Source organism: Saimiri boliviensis, chromosome 14 (genome assembly GCF_048565385.1).
Source record: "Saimiri boliviensis isolate mSaiBol1 chromosome 14, mSaiBol1.pri, whole genome shotgun sequence".
NCBI lineage: Eukaryota > Metazoa > Chordata > Mammalia > Primates > Cebidae > Saimiri > Saimiri boliviensis.
The window spans coordinates 89422265-89448448 of NC_133462.1; the positions used below are offsets into that span (position 1 = coordinate 89422265).

The following is a 26184-nucleotide window of genomic DNA, read 5'->3' on the forward strand; positions in this document are numbered from 1 at the left end:
CTGCAGCTATGGAGAGACAGGTATTCACTGAAAACAGCTTAGAACTGAACCAGAGGGCAATGAAAGATGTGTACACAATTCAGAAAGAGATGTTGATGATCAGAGGAGCACATTCTCAGCTTAGAGGGGATGAAATTCCTTCTTGTCTGGAAACTCAAGCCAATAAATGGTAATTGAACACGGGTAGCTCTATGTACACGGCAGGAATTCAATTCAGTCAACATGGTGGCTTCTAGTTTAGGACCCTGTGGAAGGGACAGCAGAAGAGGAATAAGGAGTTTGGGAAACCCTTCCTGGGCCAGATCCTGTCCAACATGGCTCTGCTATATACGGAGGACTCTCTGCTGCCCATGAAATCAAAAGCCAAAGCTCCTGGGGCTCCTTTCTCTGTATGAGGCATCTCTAGCTAGCAGAGGATTTAACACTATTCTGAAAATTGAACAGAGCTCCTGCTTTTTCATTGGAAACATTGTAATATCAGGTCTTTCCACCTTGCACGTACTTCTTAGATTGTCAAATTAATATATAAGTTCCTCAAAAACACGATGGTTTTGAATAGCAGCTAGTATTCCCATTTCCTGATCAAAATGATTTAGAAGGCCTAAGAGCAATTTTTCTCTGTTCCTTATGGCTCCCAAATCGTCTGGAACTTTTTCAAGTCTCACGACAAATTCAGAATAAATATGCCTTCCATTTAATGAAATACATGCATGTACTACCTGATAGGGCGTGTTGGCCTATGGGTAGGCAGGGAACATCGTGAGATATAGAAAGTGTTCGCAAAAGTCATTCTTTGTGATAGCATGGGAAATTAGAGGATTCATTTCGTTTGCCTCCTCCTAACCTGCAGGTAAATACGATCATGTATTCTTGCAGAGGAGCCTCACCAGCAGGCGCCTAAGCACTCCGAAGTACTCATGATGTGGGAGAGGTGATCCAGGAAGACTTGGTCCCCGTTCATGGGAACAGGAGATTCGCACGGGGACAAACAGGAGAGAAAACAAAGCAGCATCTAATTGAGTTATCAAATACGTAAGGCTGATTAGATACCAATGGGAATTTATACTTGGGAAAAACTTTTATACTTGGGCACTTGAGCTGGGGACAACAGATTCACATTCACCTGGCCAAGTGTTGGCTTTAAACAGGTGTGGATACAAATAAGTCTCCCGCAGAGGCAAGGGTTTAGAGACAATTGAGAGGCCGGACGTGTGATTTCCAAGAGCTCCTAGGAAGTAAGGCATTGGAAGAGAGTGTTGCTTCCTTTTGGAGAATGCAGTGCCAAAAATTCAGCATAGCTTAATTTTTGAAGTCTCATTGTTCTGAGACTTCAGGGTTCAAGACCTCAACTTCTCATGATGCCTTAGTAGGTGGTCAACAAATGTCTGCTGAATGTGTATAAACTTCTGAAACATGAGCAGCCCTGGACAAAGACATCTTTTTCTAAGCATAAACTCAGTAACAACCAATCAAAAAACAAAGTTCCACCTAAGTTTCCAAATTAGAATAAGACGGATACCAAACTCAGAAATTCAAATAGAACTCAGAGACTTAATTAGCCACTTATGACTTCCAAAATGTCACTGAGTTACTTTACAATCTTAAACTAAATAATGTAAAACTCCCCTCAGCTTATGAGTAAGTTTTGTCAATACTGATTATGCTAGGAACCTCAGCAATGTGCCAAGTATATTATCATGCTGTTGTTTTTCCAGTAATATTTAAAACCTTCAAGGTTTTCAAACTTGAACCACTGTAATATTGACTTCTGTGGGTTAAACAGAGAAAAAAAAGGAGCCTTTTAGAGAAGGTTAATTTAAAAGATAACCATAATTTCCATTTAAGGAAACATCCAACCAGAGTAAAGGTGCTACTCTTTCAATAATGCCTTCCCAAACTGAAGCACGAACAATCTTTACTTAGGCATAATTTTAGGAAATTTGCTTAAGGGAACACAGAAGCATCGACTTCATTTTCAAAAGCTGGCATTTTCCTTCTCATCAGCGTTGCTTTGTGAATAATGAGATTCATTCGTCAGCCTCTTTGCTGACTGTAACAGCCTGGAATCAAGCGCCTGCCTGTTCTGCGTGGCGTGTGGGGATGCGGTGGTGTAAGCGCCTTGGAGAAAGCAGAAGTTTGGCTCCATGAGGAAGCACAGACCCATTCCCAAGCCTGTCAGGATGAGTTAGATCCTATCTCTGCACACTTCCCCCTCAAAATGACATGAAAGATTTAGTATCCATTGGTAGTTTTAACTCATTCTCATTCAATATTTATAAGTTGGTATTTTCAGCTGAGAAGTCCTTTAGGATATAAATGAGGGGATTTCCCTGTGAGAATATGGGTGGGAATGGGAATTTGCTGTTTAGGCTGCATATCCCAAGTACTGAGCTAGGAAGAGTGTTCTGGTGCTAGTGGGTCCAGTACTGTGGCCAGTCCCCAGGCAGACCGCCACTGGCTCGTGTCTTAAGGCAGCATTCATAAAGTGAACTCGCTGCCCCTTCCTTCCTTCCTTCACAGCATTTCCCTCCTTATAAAATATGCTCATTTTTTTGGAAAAATGTTTTTAAGTACCCATCATGTGCCAGGTACTATGTTAAATACTTTATTATCTCATTAATTTTCAGAATAATCCTCTTAGTAGCTACTATTATCAGTTCATTGTAGAAATCAGGAGACTGAAGTTTCAAGGGTTTAAATAACTCACAGAAATGTAATTCCCATGCTTTGGGAGACTGAGTCAGGAGACTAAGTCAGGAGAATCACTTGAGGCCAGGAATTCAAGACCAGCCTGGGCAACATAGTGAGAGACCCCCATCTCTACAAAAAACGAAACAACAACAACAAAAAAAAAACCAACCTGGAAAGCATGATGGCATGTTCCTGTAGTCCCAGCTACTTGGGAGGCTAGGGAGGATCAGTTGAACCCAGGAGTTCATGGCTGCAGTGGGCTAGGACTGTGTAACTGCACTGCAGCCTGGGCAACAGAGCCAGATCCTGTCTCCAATAAATAAATAACTCACAGAGGTCACACAAGTGACAAAGCCAAGTATATATTCCCACTCCAAAATCTGAGCTTTTCACCCCCATCCTATACTTGGATAGAAAAGACACCACACGCGCGCACATGCACACACACACACACACACACACACACACACAGAGAGAGAGAGAGAGAGAGAGAGAGAGAGAGAGAGAGAGAGAGAACAAAATCAGCCAGAATCTCATCACTCAAACGTAACCCTTATTGACACATTACAATAGCTGTTTTCACATAAGATTATCTTTGAATAAAAATGAAGTGATACAATAGCTTCTGTTTTGCAGACTACTGCTTTTCACTTAGCAATATAATCTAAATATTTTTCCCCTGTCAGTGGTATTTGCAGGAAAAAAATCAAACTCTGTATTTTACAGAGGTTTATTAGTGACCATAGCCTGGGGAAGAGAGTTACAAGAGGTCCTGAAAAAGTGTGCCTGAGGTATTGCGGTTATGCTTTGGTTTTATACATTTTAGGGAGACAGGAATTGTGGGTGAAATCACAGATCAATACATGGAAGGTATGTTTTGGTTCAGTTTGAAAAAGTGAGACACCTTGAAGTGGAGGCTTACGAGTCATAGGTGGGTTTTAGGAATTCCTTAGTTGGCAACTGGTTGGTTGAAAGAGTTAAGCTTTGTCTGAAACCTTGAAGTCAGTGGAAAGAAATGTTTAAGAGAAGGGCGTCTGCTGTCATGTGAGGCTGTAGCAGAGTCAGGTTGGAAAGTAAGCCATGTTAGAGTGGGTTAATACTAAAACCAATTTAATGAGATTTTACGGTTTTACACGGTGTGACTTCACCCTTGCCTTGCATTGCCTTAGGTCTTGTTTATAATATTGTATCTTATGGTCACAAAGAGTCTGTTCTGTCTGTCTTATGATGTCTATTTTAACCTTAATGCTGGTCACTTGTGCCTGACCTCTAAGAGGACATGAGGTGTGTCTGACTTCCCATCATGCTCAGGAATTCAGTTTTTCACGTTTTTCTGGAGTCCTCTTGGTCAAGAGGAGCTCGATCCATCCAGCAGGCTAGGGGCTTGGGATTTTACTTCTAGTTAACAGCGGCTATCCTCCTTTAACGTGATTTTTAGATGACTTATATTCCAACATGTGTACGTGCCATTGTTTACTCCTTCTAATTCCGAAAACCGTGCTGCAGTGTATGTCTTTGTATATCATCTTTGTGAACCTAACTCTGAGCAGCTGCTGTGGTAACCTGAAAGCAATAGGCCTGGAGAAGAAAAGGCTAGCTGAAAAAGAATCTCATCCCAACTCAGTCTTGTCTCCACGAGGCCAGGACCTTCCAGTGGCACAAAGTGCACCATGACTCGTAGCACCTCTGCTCCTGCTGCTTTTTATGAAGTTGGTATAACTATGATTAAAGCTATTTTTGAACTACTGTTAACCTTTTTTATTGTTATTTTTTTTTTGCTAAGACACCAAGCGGAACTACTGTCATCTTTTGTTCCCCATAGTTACATGGCTTCTATGCAGTTACTTTGTGTTTACTCATTATCTTACATTTCGTTATATGGTTACTTTGCACTGAGGAAAGCAAAGCTCTTTTATCTGAGGAAGGCAAGTCCTTTTAAATTATCAGGCCAGGGGGGTGGTGGGGGGCATGAAAATGAGACAGCAGTCATGTTCTAACTCCCCACTCGGAGCTATATATTCATCTCTTGAAATCGCTTACTACTTCCATAAATAGCTGTACGTTAACCTTATAACGCCACACTGGACACATCCTATAGCTTAAAAACATACAGCCAATCACTGATCAATGCTACTTCTGCAAACCAATGAGAATTCCTGACAAACAACTTGTATCAGCCCATTCTTACCCATTTTTGCCTTTAAAAACCTGCTTATAACAAAGGCTGAAGGGAGGTCATATCCAAGGTTAGTTAAGTCTAAGTCTTCTGGGCAGCTGTCCTCACTTTGGCTCAAGTAAACTCTTTACATTATATTTTGTGCCTCAGCCTCTTCCTTTTAGGTTGGTAGCATGTACTCTTTCCTCAAGAGGAACCACAGTTTATCAGTTTTCTTAATAAGCCTATAAAATTGTATATCTCCACACTCCTTCTGCTATGGTTTGAAGGCATTCCCTCCAAAATTCAGGTGTTAAAACTAAATGGCCAGCCAGGCACAGTGGGTCATAACTGTAATCCCAGAACTTTGGGAGGCCAAGGTGGGTGGATCACCTAAAATCAGGAGTTCGAGACCAGCCTGGCCAACATGGTGAAGGCCAACACCTCTAATAAAAATTAAAAAATTATCCAGGTGGGCCTGTAATCCCAGCTCTCAGGAGGCTGAGGCAGGAGAATCACTTGAACCTGGGAGGCAGAGGGTGCAATGAGCTGAGATCGCGCCACTGTACCCCAACATGGGCGACAGAGCAAGACTCCATCCCAAAAAACAAAAAACAACAAAACTAAATGGCCAATGTGATAGTATTAACAGGTGGGGATTTAAGAGGTATTTAAACCATTGGACTCCTCCCTTTTAAATGCCCTGATAAAGGGAATTGACAGACAGGATTGGGCCTCGTTTGCCCTTCCACCATCTGCCATGAAATGGTACAGCAAGAAGGTCCTCACAAGACGCCAGCACCTGGATCTTGTCAATCTCACCCTTCAGAATTGTGAGAAATAAATTTCTGTTCTTTATGAATTATCGAGTCTTGACACAGCAAGGCAGGCCCATAAACCCCCTCCCTGTTCTCCCCTGCTAAGCCGAGCTCACAATAAAAACAGCCTCAAGCCTTGTAAGCAGGGCCTGGGTTCCAGGATGTGGTCGTCACACCTGGTTCTCGAACCCAGGATGGTGACTCAATTATGCAGAATGTTAGCACCTGAGAACCAAAATGCAGTTTTTCTTAGAATAGCACCCAGCCACCTGCAAACCCCCTATGTAACCTGTATAGTCTGTAAGCCAGGCTGCTGTCTTCACTGGCTGCGGTGAGGCAGCCAGCCTGGCAGGTTGAAATAAACTTGCTAAACTTCACCCTGGGTCTGCCTCTCTGTCCTTTCGGTCAACCTTACAACACAGGGGTGGGAATAGTGGTGCATAAACCTGAACATGGAGGAAAGGGCGGGTGTTGGGTGAAGGGCACCCGCCAGCGGGGATCTCGGACGGTTGTTGCTGAGTTCTTATTCCCTTCCCTCATTGACTTGAGCGTGTTTACATGTTGCGGGGAGACAGCAAAGGGTAAATGTAAAGGCAAGAGAGAAAAAAAAACCTGAATGAAATTCCTCAGAAAGTGACACTAGATGTCTCAGGTGGAAGAGTCAGTCCTGGAAAGAGCCTCAGAGATACCCTCCGTCTGAGGCTGAAGGAAAAGAGGTGGAGATGCAGGTAGATACGGACAGTGTGCTGGCATGGAGCACTGTGATGGGAGCCACCCAGGCTGACAGCCTCTGGTTTTGTGTGTTTGTTATGTTCAGTAAGAGGCATGATCTTACAAAGAGGAACGACACTGGTAAGGAGAATTAGAATGTGGGTATAGCTGTGAGTATGTGGAATACCCGTTGTTGTGGATGACAGAGGAGGAAGTTAGTAGAATCACCAAGCATGAGAAAGGGATGGAAGGAAGCGAGCTAGGAAAAAAAAAAAAAGATAAAATATGGTATGGGAAGAAAGAGGACACAGAAATAAGAGGTTACAGCCAAGGTTCATGCTGAACAGCCTGCTGGAAACAACAGAAACGGATCTTTGCATCTTAACTCACACCAGGTCTCACAACATTGATTTAAACAGCAGGTGCAATCGGGATGTCTACTTCTAAAGCAGAGACTCGGAGTCACAGAAGTAAGAGAGCTTACTCACTAATGAGCATAATGAGTAATGATCTTACTCACTAATGAGCATAAGAGATCTTACTCAAGTAAGAAGCATATACTCACTAATGAGCATAATGAATATTCTCTGTCTGGCTACTCTAGCCAAGGAAGAAACTGCTCTGACAGAAGAAAACATGTCTCTAGCAGGTCACGGTGGCTGACACCTGTAATCCCAGCACTTGGGGAGGCCAACGTGGGAGGATGGTTTGAGCCCAGGAGTTCGAGACCAGCATGGGCAACATCACAAGACTATCGCTATAACAAAGAAAAAAAAAGTCTCCAGTACCCTTCAGAACATACAGGTGGATGTGTGAACACAGATGTGGGGATGAGGGCTTCCGATAGCCCTTATGATTCTGGGTTCCCATGATCAGCATTTTTAGCAACTAGCTTTTCTGTTTGGGACTGAAAAAACAGAAGAGCTAGTTGCTAAAAATGCTCACCACGGGATTCCTAGGAATTATAAGGGCTTTCTGAAAGATTATTATTTATTCTTTTATTTATATTTATACCTTTATTCATCTTAAGTGTTTTTTTTTTTTTTTTTTTTTTTTTTTTTAACAGAGTCTTACTCTGTTGCCCAGGCTAGAGTGCAGTGGTGTGATCTTGGCTCACTGCAACCTCCACCTCCCAGGTTCAAATAATTCTCCTTCAGTCTCCCAAGTAGCTGGGATTGCAGGCGCGTGCCACCATGCCTGGCTAATTTTTCTATTTTTAGTAGAAACAGGGTTTAATCATGCTGGTAAGGCTGGTCTTGAACTCCTGATGTCATGATCTGCCCGCTTCGGCCTCCCAAAGTGCTGGGATTACAGGCATGAGCCACTGCATCCAGCACCCCCACTCCGCCCCCACCCTTTTTTTTTTTTTTTAAAGAGGCAGGGTCTCACTCTGTTGCCTGGCTGGAGTGCAGTGGTGAATCATAGCTCACCGATCACAGCTCACTGCAGTGCTGAACTCCTGAGCTCAATGATCCTCCCACCTTAGCCTCCCAAAGGGCTGGGATTACAAGTGTGAATCACCAACCCCTCTTCACCTCTTAAAGAGCACCCTCCCCTCTAGCATTCTCTAGTATAGAAATACATAAAGCCACAACTAGATGAATTAGATATAATTCTCCTTCTCTCCTGTCACAAGGTTGGATATACATATAATTTCCTTGAAAATGTTATTCATGCCAAGGTTCTGATGTATTAGGGATAAAAATAAACTCTGTAGCTCAAGATTCCATGTCTTAGAGCAAATGTTTAGATTTTATGTTTAGATGGGTACAACTCTATTATACGTATCAGATGAACACTTCGAAAGTTTAAACACACTGAATTGCAGAAATAACTTGGGTAGCTCTTAGAACACAGACTGAAAACACAGAGGGAGAGTCACAGGTGTCACCAGCTGAACGATTCCAGTACAAACTGAAGCCAGCAAGAGTCAGTGCACAACCATACAGGCAAACGAACCAGCTGCGTTCCCAAAGACGATCTGTAACATACGATTGAAACCGGGGCTTTTTTTTTTTTTTCATCAGAAAATTACAGACCTAGGTTTGTAATTTAGCAGCAAAAATAAACCCAGTCTGGACTAAGTGGCACTGACAGGTCAAAAACAAATGGTACACACTTGGGTAAATTAAGGCAGCAGCTCTAGTGGATGTGATTTATTAACAGTTTATTATGAGGTAGGCACCTGTCCCAGACATTTTTTATACATTATCTAATTTACTTCTCATAGCTCTTAGGGAGGTTATCAACCTCATTTTACTGAAAATACAAAACAAAACAAAAAAACACTAAGGCTCAGAGGAAGTGCTGGCCTATGGTGACATCACACAGCAATGACAAGTTTAGAATTTCAGCACAAGTCCCGGAACACAAAAGTACCTGTTCCTAATTATTATGCTAATTACTCTGCTAATTATCACTAAAAAGCATAATGTGGCCAAACAAGCATAGGATGAAAAGTTCCTGCCTTGCTGCCAGATATTCCGGGGTGTCGTAGAAAAAGGCGGAAGACAGGAGCCCTTGCAGTTGTGATAGCAGCATACACGACCGAGGCAGCAGCCTTCAGGCATTCAAGCGTGAGCCCAAGTGGCACTCACTGTGAGAAGGTGTGAAATGAAAGCACACATTGGCAAAGCATGCCTGGGTGATAGTCAGGGCACCCTGACTTCCATCTGAGCCATTACCAGAGTGGACCCAATACAAAGCAGCTTCCTAAGCCCTGTGTCCAGAGGATTCCACATTCACGATAATCATGAGAGCCATCCTTCGTCCTTCACCTGAACAGCAAAATACTCTGAAGTGTTCAGCTTCCTTAAGAATGCCAACCTTTCAGATAGGGAGAATGAAAGCTCTAATAATACAACGTTTAGGGAAGTTACCAAATGATACTTAATAAGGCTTGTATTAAATTGGCACATTCAGGCATACTTGTAGAGTTAGGTTTTAGAAGAGTTATAGAGCAGTAAAGCATACGTTAAAAAAAAAAGCCTCAGTAAGCTATTCTCCACCGATTTGAAGTACAGCATTCAAAAATCACCTTGTAAAATGCAGAAGTTGGAAACTGGGGCAGCTTGTATTAACTTAAAAAATTACGCATGCTCCTATGCTCAGATTCAGGAATGTATTTTCCCTTTCAAATATTTTGTTAAGCCTAATCCATGAATGTGAAAATAAAAATATGGGTTATCAATGATGAATGAGTACAGCTTTCTTGAATTTAAATAAGCCATGGCAAAGATCACATTTACAGTTCCACAGAAAGAATTCAGCATCTCCCTGTCCTTTTTAAAATAATGTAGCTAAAAGAACACCAGAACTCAATAATTTAAAAATATGACGTTATTAACAAGAGTGGAAGAGCTTTAATCTTATTTCAGTTAGGATTCTCACTTTCATGAATAAAATTTAGTCACAAGTAAAGGCCAATCAAATGTCTGTCATTCGTTCACTGCTTTGTGGGATCGTAACCCAAGTGACCTAAAGGTGCCCAGCCAGGGCTCATTAGGTCCGCGTGGCTAGTGGGTATTCACTAACATGGGTAAGGCTCTGTCTAATTAGCTCACTTTCTTGCCTTATAGTGCTAATAAGGGAAAGCTGGGGTCGCTTTTCAACTGGGTGTCTGAGACAGTCACCCAGCAAATATATGACTTTAGCCACCAAGAGCGCAGACGAGGGGATGCAGAGGCCTGAGCACGGTCACTGTGCCCGAGTCCGCTCCAACGGCATGCTTTGTGTTGCCTTTACAAACAAAAAGTAGCAGAAAGGAAACAACGTGGACAAAAGGATAGGGAAATCTGGAAATTTAACTTTAAAATCTCATCGGGAGAAAATCAGAAGATCGATTTATCTCTCTGTCTATCTGATCTGAATGTCCCCTAATATTGATGTGTTTAAACTTAATCCCCACTGTGGCGGTATTAAGAGGTGGGGTCTTTGCGAAGTGACTGAGTCATGAATGTATTGGTGTCTTGTAGCCGGGGCTGAAAGGAACAAGCTTAGACTCTTTTTAGACCTTTTATCTTCTCCGCCACGTGAGGACACAGCGTTTGCTCCCTCTGGGGGATGCAGTAACAAGGCACCATCTTGGAAGCAGAGAGCAGCTCTCGGCAGACACTGAACCTGCTGGTGCTTTGATCCAGACCCCAGAACTGTGAGACAATAAATGTATGTTCTTTATAAATTGCCCAGTCTCAGCTATTTTATTAGAGCAGCACAAATGAACTAAGACTATCATCTCTCTATCTAGTAATAACTATCTTTCTTTCTATGTATCTGTCACCTATCTACCTACTGTCTGTCTCTCTACGTATGTCTCCTTTTTCCTTTCCTTTTTCTTTTCTCTTTCCTTTCCTTTCTCTCTTTTTTATATTTCTTTTCTTTTCTTTCTATCATCTACATATATCTTTCTATGTATCTGTCATCTAACTATCTATCTACCTACCTACCTACCTACTATTTATTTATCTACTATATAGCTGAAGAATCCAAAAAGAAAATTCTTGACACACAAATGCTCTGGCAAAATAAAACCAAACCTTATAAAAAAGTTTTGTTATCAGCTCCTTAAAGTTATCACAAAACATATGCAGGTGGCACGGACTAAGCTCTACGCTTAATCACTTGCAGGTCTGTGTGCAGGAGAGAAGGGAGTGGGAGGAAAAGGCATGGTTGATTCTAACAGATTGAAAGCTTGCAACACCAGCTGAGCAGGACTGTGCTGGCACCCCAAGCCCACGGTGTGCTGGACCATCGGGAGAAAGAGGCACAGCACCGAGGTCCCCAAGCTCTAGGGTGAATTTCTTTCTGCAGTTGTGTAACTGGACTGAAACTGGCAATAAGGAGCGATCTATTCTACAACATTGTGACAATAGTTAATAACAATGTACAAGACTGTATTCTTGAAAATTGCCAAGGAGGTAGATTTTAAGTGCTCTTACCACAAAAAGTGTATGACATAATGCATGTGTTAATTAGCTCAATATAGCTATTCCACAATGTATGCAGATTTCAAAACATGTTGCACAGGATAAATACATGTGATTTTTAGTTTTTAGATAAAATCAATTTAAAACATTTTTTAAAAAAGACCAAACAGCACCTAGCGTCAGAGTTTAGCCCATAGTGAAATTTTTTTTTTTTTTTTGAGACAGAGTTTCGCTCGTTACCCAGGCTGGAGTGTAATGGCGTGATATTGGCTCAGCGCAACCTCCGCCTCCTGGGTTCAGGCAATTCTCCTGCCTCAGCCTCCTGAGTAGCTGGGATTACAGGCACGCGCCACCACGCCCAGCTAATTTTTTGTATTTTTAGTAGAGACGGGGTTTCACCATGTTGACCAGGATGGTCTCGATCTCTTGACCTCGTGATCCACCCGTCTCGGCCTCCCAAAGTGCTGGGATTACAGGCTTGAGCCACCGTGCCTGGCCCCATAAGTGAAATTTATTATTTGTATGTCACTCTCTCTTAGCAGATAACGTCCGTAGGAACAATCACCTGAGCCTTTTCATGCCTGTTACGTTTACCACTGAATGTTTGTGATCCCTCTTCTTTGTAGAGCCAAGCTCTCATGACTAACCCCTCTTTCTTCGTTTGGGTTGCAGTTCATCATACTACATAGCTAGGAATATGATTTCTGATACCTTTCTTGTCTACCCCAGGAGACTGTCTCTTCTCCAGTGTATTTCAGGTTTCATTGTATTGTTTTCCTATAGAAATTGCAAATAAAAACTGATGTGCCCAACTTCCTTCCTGTTTCAGGTAATATAGTAGTTTTTGCTTATTTATATTTTTGGATAGGCACACTCCCTATCACTGAATGCTCTAGCCATCAAGGGGGTCTGTTAAAGACCCTCACAGTTTTTAAAAACCAGCACAGACTGAATTCTCCAAATTTCTATCCAGTGAGTATGGTTACTGCACTACAAAGAAGCCCTGTTATAAGAGGTTTGATTTAAAATCTACCTCTCTCAGTGTGGTATCAGGAAGGGTCATTTTAATTTAATTTATTAATGTTAAAAGCTTCTAAGTTGAATCTTCTAGTTTATTACTATTTTAAAATAACGTTTATTACTGTAAGTCATTGATTCTGAAACATTTAGTCTTCACAGTTTAACATCTCTGATATTGCAATGCATCTTATGATTGCTACAGACCAGGTGGCAAATTGTGACAAAGTTGTCACTGCATTATTCCTGGTGGCATGACAGAGCTCTCGAAGTTCCCTACTATTCAGTCAACAAACTATTTAAGGATCCTTTGAGGAAAGAATACAAGATCTGGTTATGGTCTGAATATCGTGCTTTGACATTTTCTGGTAAGCTTCAAAAACAAGCAGAATGGAATTCTGATTAGAAAAAAAGAGACAACGGTAATGCATTCTGTTTCTTCAAGCTACATAGCACCATCGACACTCTTGGTGGCACAGAAACAATGCTGAGTAGAAAGCACAGGCATTAACCACTATTGCAAAAAGTGACTCAGAAACGGTGAACTCTGTGTAGATGTTTCAGGAATGTCTTGACCACTTTATTTCACTTATCACATGGTCTTCTATACCAAACTCTGAACTCTTTGAAGTTAGGGTGAGGCTCCTGTCTTAGTCAACTTCCTATCTTTAAAGCCCATCTTGTTGCCACACGACAGACACAGTCTGGGAATAATTGTTGGATTAATAATTAATGAATGGAGAAAAAGTAGATGGTAAGACCAACCAGGGTAAAGAGATGAAGGTAAAAAGGAAAATATGATGGGAAAGGCTTACAAATGGACTTGGCCAGGCATGGTGGCACATGCCTGTAGTCCCAGCTACTGGGGAGGCTGAGGTGGGAGCATCACTTGAACCCCGGAGTTCAAAGCTGCAGTGAGCTATTATAGTGCCAATGTACTACAGCCTGGGTGACAAAGTAAGACATAATCTCTCTCTCTCTCAAAAAAGGATGGAAAAGAGTTTGTAAATTGACAGGGGAAATAAATAAGGGTATTTCAGGCACAGGGAAAAGCGCATTTTGAGAAACACAGCCCTGAAAAAGTGGTTGTATTCGGGAAATCACAACTAGCTTTCAGATACTAGAAAAGTCAATTATAGCAAATAGTAAGAATGAGACTGAAAAGGAAGATTTCAGATCCTAAATGGTTTCAAATGCCTTAAAAAAAAAGAAAAAAGAAAATGTGGACTTAACTTCTAGGTCACTGATTCTAAATCTTTTATGATATTTATTTCACTCCTCATGTTATCATCTAACCATGAACCAATAAAAGCCTGCTTTTTTTTTTCTCCAAAAGAAAATTTATATTTTCTGACTTTAGTTTTAATTTTCTGCTAGGCTACAGAGGCATTAGATATTGTAGTCATATTACAGAAAGTACAATTAGTTTTCTGGTTTTGGTAGACAAATAATTCTTAATTTTCAATTTAATTGCAACAATAACTATAACATAAAAGAATTAAAAATACAGTGGTATCCTTGAAGGATAATATTTTGTTTAGGACTAAAATACACAACCAGAAACAAAAATTTTGTTAGTAATATAAAAATTCAGTAACACGGCTGTGCTATTACTAGGATCAGGTTTGGTGAGAAGTAGGGTATCAAAGGCATTTGCTGGGAGGCGTGAGCCGAAAGAACGGGACTTAAAAGAATTGTCACGATTACTCCTAGTAAGCCAAGTAGTGGCAGCAAGTGGCACATCCTGTTTGAAAGTGGATTTGAAGAAAGCAGAGGATGCCAATGACAATCTCACATCTCATTTAGCTCGTTTCTGAGGTCTACCAATTAAGACGATGTATCAGACAATGAGAAGCCATTTCACTTATACTCCACTTTCAGCCTTTAGACTCACCCTCTGGTCAAGACTTATAAGGGTTGATAAAATGCAAAAACAAAAAATGAAAAGTTCTATGAAAGCAATAGAAAGTCTTGATATTTATAAACAAATTTATCTCGATAAATATTTATAAAGTAACTTTCTAAAAGTTTCAAATGACTGTAATCATACCAAGTATATTCTATGAATATATGTAATGAAAATAACAAAAGAACAATCTCCAAATGTTTGAAAATTAAGGATTACATTTCTAAATAGGCCACAGCACAAAGTACACTGCAGGTAGAAATCAGAAAACTTTTTGGACAGAAAAATAATTTTGAAATTTATGTCATGTTAAAAATTGAGACACGCAGCTAAAGCAGCAGCAGGAGGAAATATCGTAGCCATGCTTTAGGCATGAAGTAAAGGATTCAGTATTGTGAATGCCAATTTGCACCAAGTTTATCTACAGAGTCAGTGTAAGTCTAACACAATTTTATAAGTTTTATGATAAGATGATTCTAAACTTTGTTTCAAAACCTGAAGGTCCAAGAATAACTAAGGCAGTTCTAAAAGTGAAAAACAAAGATGAAAGTCACACCATCTGTAACACATAAAGGCAACAGTATGACATTTGTCCTAGGATAAATAAGTAGACTAAGAAAACACAGTGAAGAATTCAAAGGCAGAACTAAAACATAGTTACCTAATTTTTAACCATGATGCCTCCAACATGCAGTGAAGAAAGTTTTAACAATAAACGACTCTTCATATGTATAAAATTAACCTTTACTGCTACTTCACACCATAAGTAAAAATAAATTCCAAACTCAACACAGACTTAAACCTGAACAGCAAAATAATACAGTATCTACAACAGAACAAGCAAGAAAATCTCCATGACTGTGTAATGATAAATATTTTTTTATACAGGATAGGATACAGAAAGCATCAACAGCAAAGGAGTAATTATTAAATCAGTTTTCATTAAAATGAACAATTTCCATTTATGTAAAGACATCAGCGGAAGAGTGAAAAAACAAGCCTCTAATGGATGAAGGTACTGAAATACATATATCCAACAAAGGATTCAAACCTAGCCTACAAAAAAAAAGTGGGCCAACAAAAACAAAAACAAACAAAAATAACACTGGGCAAAATACCTGCATAGGCATCTTCTCAAAGAGAATACAGAAATGGTCAATAAACATCTGAGAAGAGGCTTAGTAGGATTAACCATCAGAGAAACGAAAATTAAAGACACAACATGATACATATCCACCAGAATGGCTAAAATCAAAAGAACAAAGAATGCCAAATTTTGCAAGGATGTGGAGCATACAGAACATTAACATATTGCTTGTGAGAGTGTAAGCTGGTACAACCACTTAGAAAACTGATTGGCAATATCTATTGAAACTGAACATATATATAGCCTATTATATCAGCAATCTCAATCTTAAGTACATACTCAACAGAAATGTATGTGTGAAGGCATCTGAAAGACATGTACAAGAATGCTCATAGCAGCATTATATATAGTAACCCCAAACTAGGACAAACTCAAACATCTGTCATCAGTAGAACTGATCCATTGCATCATATTCATACAATGGAATACTACACGATAATGTAAAACAAACCACTGCTATATCCAACATGTATTGGTCTTATAAACATAAAACTGAGACAAGGAATCTGGACATAGAATTCTGTGATTCTATTTATATAAAGTTCAAAGAAAGATAAAGGTTATCTATGGTAGTGGTCAAAATAGAGGTTCCCTCTGCAGAGGGCCTTGATGGCAAAGGGGATTGAGAAGGCTTTCAGAGATGCTTGCAGTGCTCTATGAATGTGTTACGTGGATGTGTTTACTCTATAAAATTCACTGAGCTGTATATTTAATACTTGTGCCTTTTATTGCATGTATGATATTCTTCAGGCATCCTCACACCTGCATGCAATTTAGGTGAGCATATAAGCTGATAATAACCACATGGTGGAAGATCTCTTTGGTAGCTGTGTGGAAGATGAGATGGTGACAGAGGAAAGGTGACAAAGGCTTGAGCACAGTATTAATGGACCTGAAATAGGGCAGGCAGGTGAGGAGGAAATGTGATATCTAGAAGACTAAAGGGGTAGACTCTATAGACTGTGGCTCATTAGATGTGACGAATGAGAGTGTGTTCAGTTTCCAACACCAGTGACTGAGCAGATGGAAATGTAGGTAGAGAGAGAGATGTTGCATTGGTGCAGGAAGGGAAAGAAAGTACGTGAGCTAAGTCAACATGTTGCATTTGAGATATTTATGAGGGATACAGTTAGGAAGTGAAATTAGGAAATCCAACTACAAAACCCATTTTGAATTTAAAGGGACCCTTGTGTAAAATTAAATCCCTCCTGGGTGCAAGGACTTCCTGAGGGCTAGGTTTCAAAAGCATCTCACCTCCAAGCCACAGTTTGAGACCTTGGAGCAATGGTTTATCTTTTCAACTTCTGAGTCAAGGAGGGGAGAGGCCAAGCGTGGGGAGCAAAAGGAACAGGAATGACCTGCACACCACCCACCAGTGAGGGGCTCTGGGGCCTCAGGCCAGCTGCCTGACTTCTCCAGCCTGCCTGGCCCTTTCTGGGCCTACGTACACCTGCACTGTATCTTTGCCATTTACTGGGAAGCCCTACTTTTATTCCTTTTCACAATATATTTGATTAGTTTCTGTATTCAGTAACTCTTGCAGCTGAAATTGCTCATGGCTCATTTTATATTTACCTATTTTTTATGGGATATTTCTGGACAAAACTTCCTAGAATTTTGCTGAAAGAGTAGAATTCCTCTCTCTAAAAAAAAAAAAAAAAAAAAAAAAAAAAAAAAAAAAAAAAAAAAAAAAAAAAGGATAACTGTTAAACAAGATACTCAATCGCAGAATTAAAATAGTCTCACAAAAATTATTTCTAAAATGCACTGTTATCATTTAACATCTCTACCAAAAGAAGAGAAGAGAGAAATACAATAATGGTATTCTAAGGATTTGTACGTGTTCTATGTACCCTACATGTCACATGCATCACCAAAAGCCAGGTAGACCGACTATCACTACCTAGTAAACAGCTATGAGAAATTAGAGTCCTGTTTATTGTTCTCCTACTATGAAGGAAAATCATTTGCTTTTGCATTTTGGTAAGATTTCTCATATATCAACAGAACCTAAGCTGTAGTAGTATCTACATATGCTCAGAAATTCAAGCACTTCATTTTCTGTGAGATGCAATTACTATCATGAGATTTTATAGTTCACAATAAAAATGTAAACCAGGCCTTTATTTGTACATTTGTTAATAGCTATTTGCTGTTCACAGCACCAAATACTCAGCAACACCTAACAAAATCTATTATGCCTCCTAACATCCCCAAGTTTTAACTTTTGGTTGCGTTTACAAGATTTAACATCAGCTATTGCAAGAAAGTGAGCTGCAGATGTATAGTCAAGAAGTAACAGAACTCTTAGGCTCCCTCCTTCTCTTCCTAAATCATCAGCTTTTTATCCTGTCGGGATAATCAAACCCAAGGAGATGCCAGTAAACTCCATAAGGAGAATCATCTGCAAATACAGGACCCTCAGTTAACCAAAAGTAATCAATTCCTAAAAATCCAAAGTGTTGTCTAACAAATTATCAGATAGTGAAAACCCAATTTCACATTTTTTTTTAAATAGGAAAAGTAAGAATACATTTCTAACCCACACTGATTTTATCTGTCACTCCACTGAACTAAGCACTTTCAAAGATATTCCGCTGCACCCAAGTAGCACAGTGTCGCTTTTCAAACATACGAATTATCTCGTGTTTTATCTTCCTGTGCATAGAAAACATGTTCATGGTGATAGGTATATGTGCAGGGCCAAGTTTATGTCTTTTATATGTTTATGACTTTCAATATGCTTTACCACTTCCAATTCTTCTTCAGGAGGAAAGGCCACTCGGGCTCACTTATTTGATCCCTATCCTGTTCTATTTTTAGAAGGTATTGTCACTTAAAAATGTGGGGAAGATGACGAGCAAAAAAATGCACAATATGTTTAAACAGCACAAACATGAGAGGTAATGCCATCAGGTGGGACATGAATGACTCACTGAGGTCAGTGCCCGTCCTCTTTTAGGGACACCCAGCAGCTTGAACACGTTCACTGGCTCAAACATGCCTTTTCTTTTAGAGACTTACAGTTCAGCAGTTTGGATAATAAATTCAAGGTAACAATTTTTACAAATCAGTAAAAACTATTTGGACATGAGAGCTCAATTCAGTTACAGAAGATTATGGCAAAAGTTATTTTGGAATTATTTTTAGTCTTCATGAGATTGTGAGAAAAATTGCAAAGTGGCTATATAAATGCTGTTCTCCTGCGGAATTGTCTTAAAAGTCATGAATAAGGCAATGATTCATAGACTCCAGGACCTGACTATATTAGTTTTTAAATATATAGCATGAAAAGAATTTTCATTTGGCAGGCAAGAGAAAAGTAGAAATCCAGTGTCTATTCTGATGAAAAGTGGTTATTCTCTGTAATCACACCATTGAAATGTTCAGAAAGGGAATTTTTCTTTCTAGTTAATCATCATTTATTGGCCAGTAGATTATTTTGCTTAAACTAACATGCAACAGTATTTTAAAAATTCCAATATATCGATAGTTAGTTCCTCCACTTAAAAACTTTAATTGAGCTATTTTTTAAAGGAGATGTAAATGTACTATGTACTAAGTGAAATGTACTAGTTATAAAGAAATTATATATTATTTTTAAGTGAAATTAAAGGTATCTTAACAGAACACCCAGTGGTAGAGTAGCATATCAACCTTGGCCTTACCCTTTAATTTCAAGGCTTCTAATACCTTTGAATCAGCTGTTACATCACTCACTAGCTTGATTTCAATATTTTGTGAGGTCAGTTGGAGCAACTTTTCAAAAAGACGTTGACCCTGGAAAAAATATTCAGAAACAAAGAAAGTCAGAAAACCTAAATGTTAACCAATTTAGACAGGTAAAAATAAACTCATTAAAATTAATCTATTCATTCAAATGTTAAAAGGCAAGCATTTCAATAATTGATATTCACAGATTTACAAAATTCTTTCAAAAGAGTTTGTATCAATAGAGTAGTAGCATGAACACAGATTGCACTGTTTTTTTTGAGTATTGTACAGTTAAACAATTATTGCAATAATAATTCCAGTGCTACAATGCAAATCTACCCTTCTTCTGCTTTTAGAGTCTGTATTATCTACACATGAAGTAGCAGAGAAGATTAAGCAGTTGTGTTTTGGCCCAGAGAGACCTGGATTCCAGCTGCTTTTCCAATTTACAAGCTGCTTCTTAATCTCACTAATCTCCAGTTTCTCCCTCTGCAAAATGCAGATAATATTAATATTTACTTCAAAAGGTTTTTGTGAGATTAAAGGAATTAATAGTAAGTAAGCATTCTTTAAGCATTAGCTGTTATGAGGGAAATTATGGTTAATAATTAATGGTTTACCTGAATTCATGTTGTTTAAATGTATTTTAATGAATTCAACTCACGTTCTGCCTAAAAATAACTGAAATAAAAAGCAAAATAAAAAATAAAAGTTTTCCAGCCAGGCATGGGGTTCACGCCTGTAATCTCAGCACTTTGGGAGGCTGAGAAGGGTGGATCATGTGAAGCCAAGAGTCTGAGACCCGTCGAGTCTGGCCAACCTAGTGAATCCCTGTCTCTACTAGAAATATAAAAATTAGTTGGGCATGGTGGTGTGCACTTGTAGTCCCAGCTACTCGGGAGGCTGACGGGGGAGAATTGCTTGAATCTGGGAGGCAGAGGTTACAGTGAGCCAGGATTACACCAGAGCACTCCTGCCTGGGCAACAGAGCGAGACTCCATCTCAACAAACAAACAAACAAACAAATAAAAGTTTTCTTTATAAGATTTTCAAAAGCATGTAATTTTCAGAGTAAGTTTCAATCTCAGGCAGACTGAGTAACAGGAGGTCCACAGTCACTGCATTGTCTCAGGTCACTGGATCGCACCATTATCCTGTTTATCATCCTTTGTATGTTTTAATAGACCATCATCTCCTTATCATAAGATAAAAATGGTCTCTTTGCATTGATTTTTTTAGTTTTTCTGCTGTTGGGTCACAAACTCAAATGCTTTCAGGAGCTAAGTAGAGAATAAGGCTTTGGTCTTAATGGCCCCAGAGTGGCAAGGTCTTATCTTACTGTGGTAAGAATGGACTGTGGATAATGATACGGAATGGGTTTAGTGACTGGGAAGAGGGAATGGTAGAAATGTGGAGGCAGACCAGTGATTCCTGCAATCCAGTCTTAGAACAGGGAGAAGCTGGCTGGGCGTGTTGGTTCACACCTGTAACCCCAGCACTTTGGGAGGCTGAGACGGGCAGATCACTTGGGGTCAGGAGTTTGAGACCAGCCTGGTCGACATGGGGAAACCCCATCTCTACTAAAAATATGAAAATTAGCTGGGGATGGTGGTGGGCGCCTGTAATCCCAGCTACTTGGGAGGCTGAGGCAGGAGAATCGCTGGAACTCAGGAGGCGGAGGTTACAGTGAGCTGAGTTCATGCCACTGCACTGCATCCTGGGCCACAGAGTGAGACTCCATCTCAAAAAAGAAAGAAAAGAAAAGAGAGAAGCTGAAGATGAAGACGCTGAAGCTTTGGGGTGCTAGGAGAAAGAAGGTGGTGTGCCCGTGCTGAGGTGACAGCTGGCAGCAGGCAGGAGTGTTTGGCACAGGAGCTGGCTGCCACAGTCATTGTTCTGTAACCTGAGGGTGCTGGAGGAGACAGTGGAAGTTTTTTAGAAATAAAAGTTGCTCAAAGTAGAGCGCATCAAAAGCGATTAAATTCCTCTGTAGTCCAAAAGTCTGGAGGAAGCCTCACCACAAACCAGGTATTCCGGCATGATATGTTGAGTGCATCAGAGAGTTACTAACTCCTTATTTGAAAAAGAGGCAGAGGTCAAGCTCATCCTGGTAATCCCAGTGCTTTGGGAGGCCAGGGTGGAAGAATCGCTCGAGCCCAGGAGTTTGAGACCAGCTTGGGCAATATAGGGGGACCCTGTCTCTACAAAAAGGTGAAAAAAACAATAGCCAGGCCTGATGGTGCATGCCTGTAGTCCCTGCTGCTCAGGAGGATGAGGTCGTCTTGAGCCTGGGAGTCTGAGGAAGCAGTAAGCCATGATTGTGCCACTGCACTCCAGCCTGAGGGACACAGCCAGACCCTGCCTCCAAAAATTAAAAAAGAAAAAAGAGGCAGGAGGGGAGAGGGAGGGTGAGAGAAAGAGACAGAGAAGGAGAGGAAAGAAAAAAAATAGGGGCTAATTTCAGTGTCTACGTAAATTTTAAATTTACTGTGTAGAGGTATGGGCTTGGACGGTGAGAGGCTCAGGGACATGATAGGAGGCAAAATCCACATCAAGGGGCTCTGTGTTTCTTCTGCAGACAGAGTTAACACCAACAATGCTTCCCTGTCAGCTCTGGCACTTCTCCAAGGAGACCACTCTACTCTTACCCCATTGAAGGTTTGGTGATGTCTGCATGGCCCAGATTTCTAGAACCTAGACTCGTGGTCATCACATAGTCATGTAAGTTGTTTATATTTTTCCCTTTCATACAAACAAACACTCTGTGTGTTTTGTGAGGCCCCCTGGTCGGTGGGCTGGTATTTTTTTGGCGAATTCATTTATTTTTCCTCTTAGTTAACAGAATCTATTTGGCACCGATGAAGCATTCAAGAGACCATCTAACTTATCTGTATTTCTGGCTCTGTGCCTTAAATTGATCTCCACTGTGTTATTTTTGTGGGACTTAAAGACAACCAGAACTCTCACACATGAATGAAAATAGAAATTCCAAAATCCACAGATACTGGCAGACTGTCATTAAATAAAGCTTATTTTTACTTTTAGTATGTGCTGATTACTTACACCAAGGAATCCTACAATTTTTAATTATAGTGCACACTGTAATGATCTTGGGCTTGGGTAGAATTTCTATACTTAGGCTTGAGGTAGAATTTCTATTAAATCTCTCATCTTCAACATGTTATCTCCCCAGCCGGTAATTTTGCATGTTTTGTGAGTATAAAACAAATCTCAGCTACTTGGAAATATAAAACTCATTCTTAGATTATCCTTACACCAAAGAAGAAAAGTAAATGTATGCCTTCTCTAGAAAGCTATGAATACAGGGGTACCTTAGAGCAAAACCACGAAAGGAGCCGACAGCAGGTGTGGAAGAGAAATTTATAACCATAAACACCTTCAATATTATTTAAAAAATACTATAACATTATATTCATCATATTAATATGGTGGAGGCATAGGAATGTATAAATATATAAGGGAACTTAATAAATAATCCAGAAATGGTGTGCACAATGTATTTTTGTTTAATTTTTACTTTAAGTTCTGGGATACATGTGCCATGGTGGTTTGCTGCACCTGTCAACCTTCATCTAGCTTTTAAGCCCCACATGCTTTAGGCATTTGCCCTAATGTTCTCCCTCCTCTTGCCCCCATCCCATGACAAGGCCTTAGGGTGTGATGTTCCCCTCCCTGTGTCCATGTGTTCTCATTGTTCAACTCCCACTAATGAGTGAGAACATGTGGTGTCTGGTTTTCTGTTCTTGTGCTAATTTGATGAAATGATGGTTTCCAGCTTCATCCATGTCCCTGCAAAGGACATGAACTCACTCTTTTTTATGGCTGCATAGTATTCCATGGTGTGTATGTGTTACATTTTCTTTGTCCAGTCTATCATTGATGGGTATTTGGGTTGGTTCCAAGTCTTTTTTATTGTGAACAGATGCAAGATTTTTATCAATAAAAAGATACTATTTTAATTCAGTTGGGAAAAGTTAAAAAGGTTAATCTGGCACATATAAAGGGACCCCTATATTATATTACAAATAAAAATCTGTTCCCAGTCAGAATTAGTACACACCAATACTTTCCAAAAAAAAAAAAAAAATCTAGGCAATTACATGTACTGCCTTGGGATGGGGAAACCTTAATCAAGCTGTTATCAGGCTAAATAATAGCTCCCCAAAGATCATGGGTCTGAATCAGAATCTGTTAATGTTTCCTTATTTGGAAATAGGGTCTTTGCAGATATTATTAAATTAAGGTTCTTATGATGGGGGATTATCCTTGATTATCCGAGGATAATCCCAAACACAATCACAAGTATGCTTATAAGAGATGGGCAGAAGGGATCTGACACAAGTGGAGGAAAAGGCACTGTGACGATGGCGCAGGAAGAGATCGGAAGATGCAGGCCCGGAGGCTGGAAGGTGTGGCAGCAAGCCAAGGGATGCCAGAGGCCACCAGAAACTGGGACAGACAAGGAATGCTGGTAGCTTCTGGAGCCGCTGGAGGGAGCATCACCCTATGACGTCTTGGTTTTGAACCAGAAAAGCTGATTTCAGACTTCTTAACTCCAGGAGTGTAAGAAAATAAATTTCTGTTTCTTACCCCAAAAAGTCTATAGTCATTTGTTAACAGGAGCCACAGGAAATGAATATACAAGCTAGCTATGTAAAAGTAATAGAAGAGAATACAGACACATAGAATTATAAAATTTTTAAATAAATTAAACTGTAAAAGATACTACAAAGTTAATGAAAAAAACAAATTTGGAATAAATATTTGCTATGCAAATGAGAGATGAAGGGATAATGGCTGTACTCTACAAAAATGTATTAACAATTTGCCCAGTGCAGTGCTCACACCTCTAACCCCAGTGCTTTGGAAGGCCACATGGGAGGATCACTTGAGTCCGGGAGTTTGAGGCCAGCCTGGGCAACATAGTGGGACTCTGTTTCTATCAAAGAAAAATAATAAAAGGCCCAAAGCCCAACAAAATGCAGGCAAAGTATGAGAATAGGCACTGACTAAGAAAAGCAAGCCTCTCTGGCCAACAGACACAGGGAGATGCTCTATGTGATCAAGGAAGCTCAAAGCAGGGCAATAAACAGATCTCTCTTTCTACTCACAGAGACTGAAAAACATTTAAGAGTGTCAACACTTCCTCTTGCCAGCGATTTGGGGAAACAATACTTTGACATATTGGCTTTCTTCCACCCAGGAATCCTACACCTAGAAATCTATCCCAGAGAAACATAAGCACCAAACTGCAGAAGAGCGTATCTTGGATATGCCATTATCCTACTTATACATACATATATGTGTGTGTGTGTGTGTGTGTGTGTGTAAACATGCATATAAAGTTTAAATCAAAATGGAAAAGGATATGTAACTGACTGAACATATTAAACATTTGATGCTATAGTTACATGATTTACAATTTAAGTCAGAGCGTTCTTTTGAAATGATATACTAACCTTGGTTTTTTTTTTCAAATGGATGACCAAAGAGGCAAGACCATGTGATATATATGTTCATATTCATATATATATATATATATGAATCTTTTTTGGACTCAATTCATAAGTTTATTTAATCAATTAGTTAAATTTACTACAAGATTGATATTTATTTACTTACTTTCCTTATATTTACTTATTTACTTATATCTTATTGAACTTTTAGTTTGTAGGATATACAAAGTTTGCCACAGATAGAAGCGTGAATGTTATTTCCTTGCATATCTGTCAACCTTTATTCTCAAATGCTTCTAGGACAGAGAGAAGTGACTTTTAGGCAAATTCATTCAACACATTTACTGGTTGCTTCCTCTCTGTCAACGACCTGAAAGTACTGGAGTTAATCAAGGAGAAAGCGTAGATGACGGATAAGCAAATCAGTCCAATGTTCCAAATTCCAGGCTGGAGGAAGTACAGATCTAGGGAAAGGCATAACAGGGCATTCAGAACCCAGCATAAGGCCTCAGGGAAAGCTCTCCCAAGAAAAGGAGGGAAGAAAGAATGTTCTAGGTGGAGAACAACAGCAGAGTCCGGAACGCAGGCAGGCGACGAGGCTGGAGAGATGAGCGGGGGCACATGACAAAGGGCCTCCTAAGACACGTTGAAGAGTTTGGATCTCATCTGGATAGCAAGGTGGACCCTCTGAGGCGCTTTACCCAGTGAAGGACACAATCACATTTTTGTTCTAAAAAAATAACTCTGACTGCAAATTGCAGAATGACAGTTACAGGGCAGGACTAGAGACTGGAGGAGCAATTAGGCTCGTGAAATAGGGAAGTGTCAACGGCAATGAAAAAACTGGAAAGAACTAGTATACTGGCTCATGCCTGTAATCACAACCATTTGGTCAGGCCAGGCAGGAGGATCACTTGAGGCTAGGAGCTAGAGACCAGCCTGAGCAATATAACCAGGCACATTTCTAAAAATGTTTAAAAACATGAGCTGGGTGTGACGGCACAAATGTATAGTCCCAGTTACTTGAGAGGCTGAGGCAGGATTGCTTGAACCCAGGAGGTTGAAGCTACAGGTGAGCTTATGATTGTGCCACGGCTCTCCAGCCTGGGCAACAAAGCAAGACCTTGTCTCAAATACACACACACACACACACACACACACACACACACACACGTACATTCATGTATATACACATATATACATATGCATGTATATACATATATACATATGTATATTCATATATATTTGAATATTTAAAAATGGGAAGGAATCCAGGCAGGGTTTATGAGATAACACAGTGATGAACCTGCTGATTACGCTTGAAGCTTAAGAGAGAGAGAGGAATTGGAGTGGTGGCCAGAGTCTGCAGACAGCTCTAAGGATGTGCCGGGAGAAATACAGAATTCCTCATTCCAAACCGAGAAAGAGAGCGGCCACTTCATCTCTTCACAAGTGTCCCGATGGATCAATCATATTTGGAGTTCAGTGCCACAGACCCAGCACCTTGATTGAGAACACTCATTTTTTTTTGGCAATGAGCCACAAGAAATATCTGCTTGAAACTAGCGGAGAGTATCTGGCGTGGCGGTGTGCAGGCTGCCTGTGCATTCATCATAACAGGCT

General features: G+C 40.1%; 1 protein-coding gene across 5 annotated transcripts in view; it reads right to left on the bottom strand.

Moving 5' to 3' along the window:
• The window catches only part of PLD5 (phospholipase D family member 5), a 369722-nt gene that overhangs the window by 127898 nt on the left and 215640 nt on the right, over window positions 1–26184 (bottom strand). For 4 of the 5 annotated variants that reach the window (XM_074385400.1, XM_003935333.4, XM_074385401.1 and 1 more), the window contains one exon: window positions 19039–19150. In XM_074385400.1, the coding sequence (XP_074241501.1) occupies window positions 19039–19150 (112 nt within the window). Of the gene's footprint in view, window positions 1–19038; window positions 19151–26184 lie in introns of those variants that run through there. The other variant, XM_074385403.1, reaches the window with a different exon arrangement.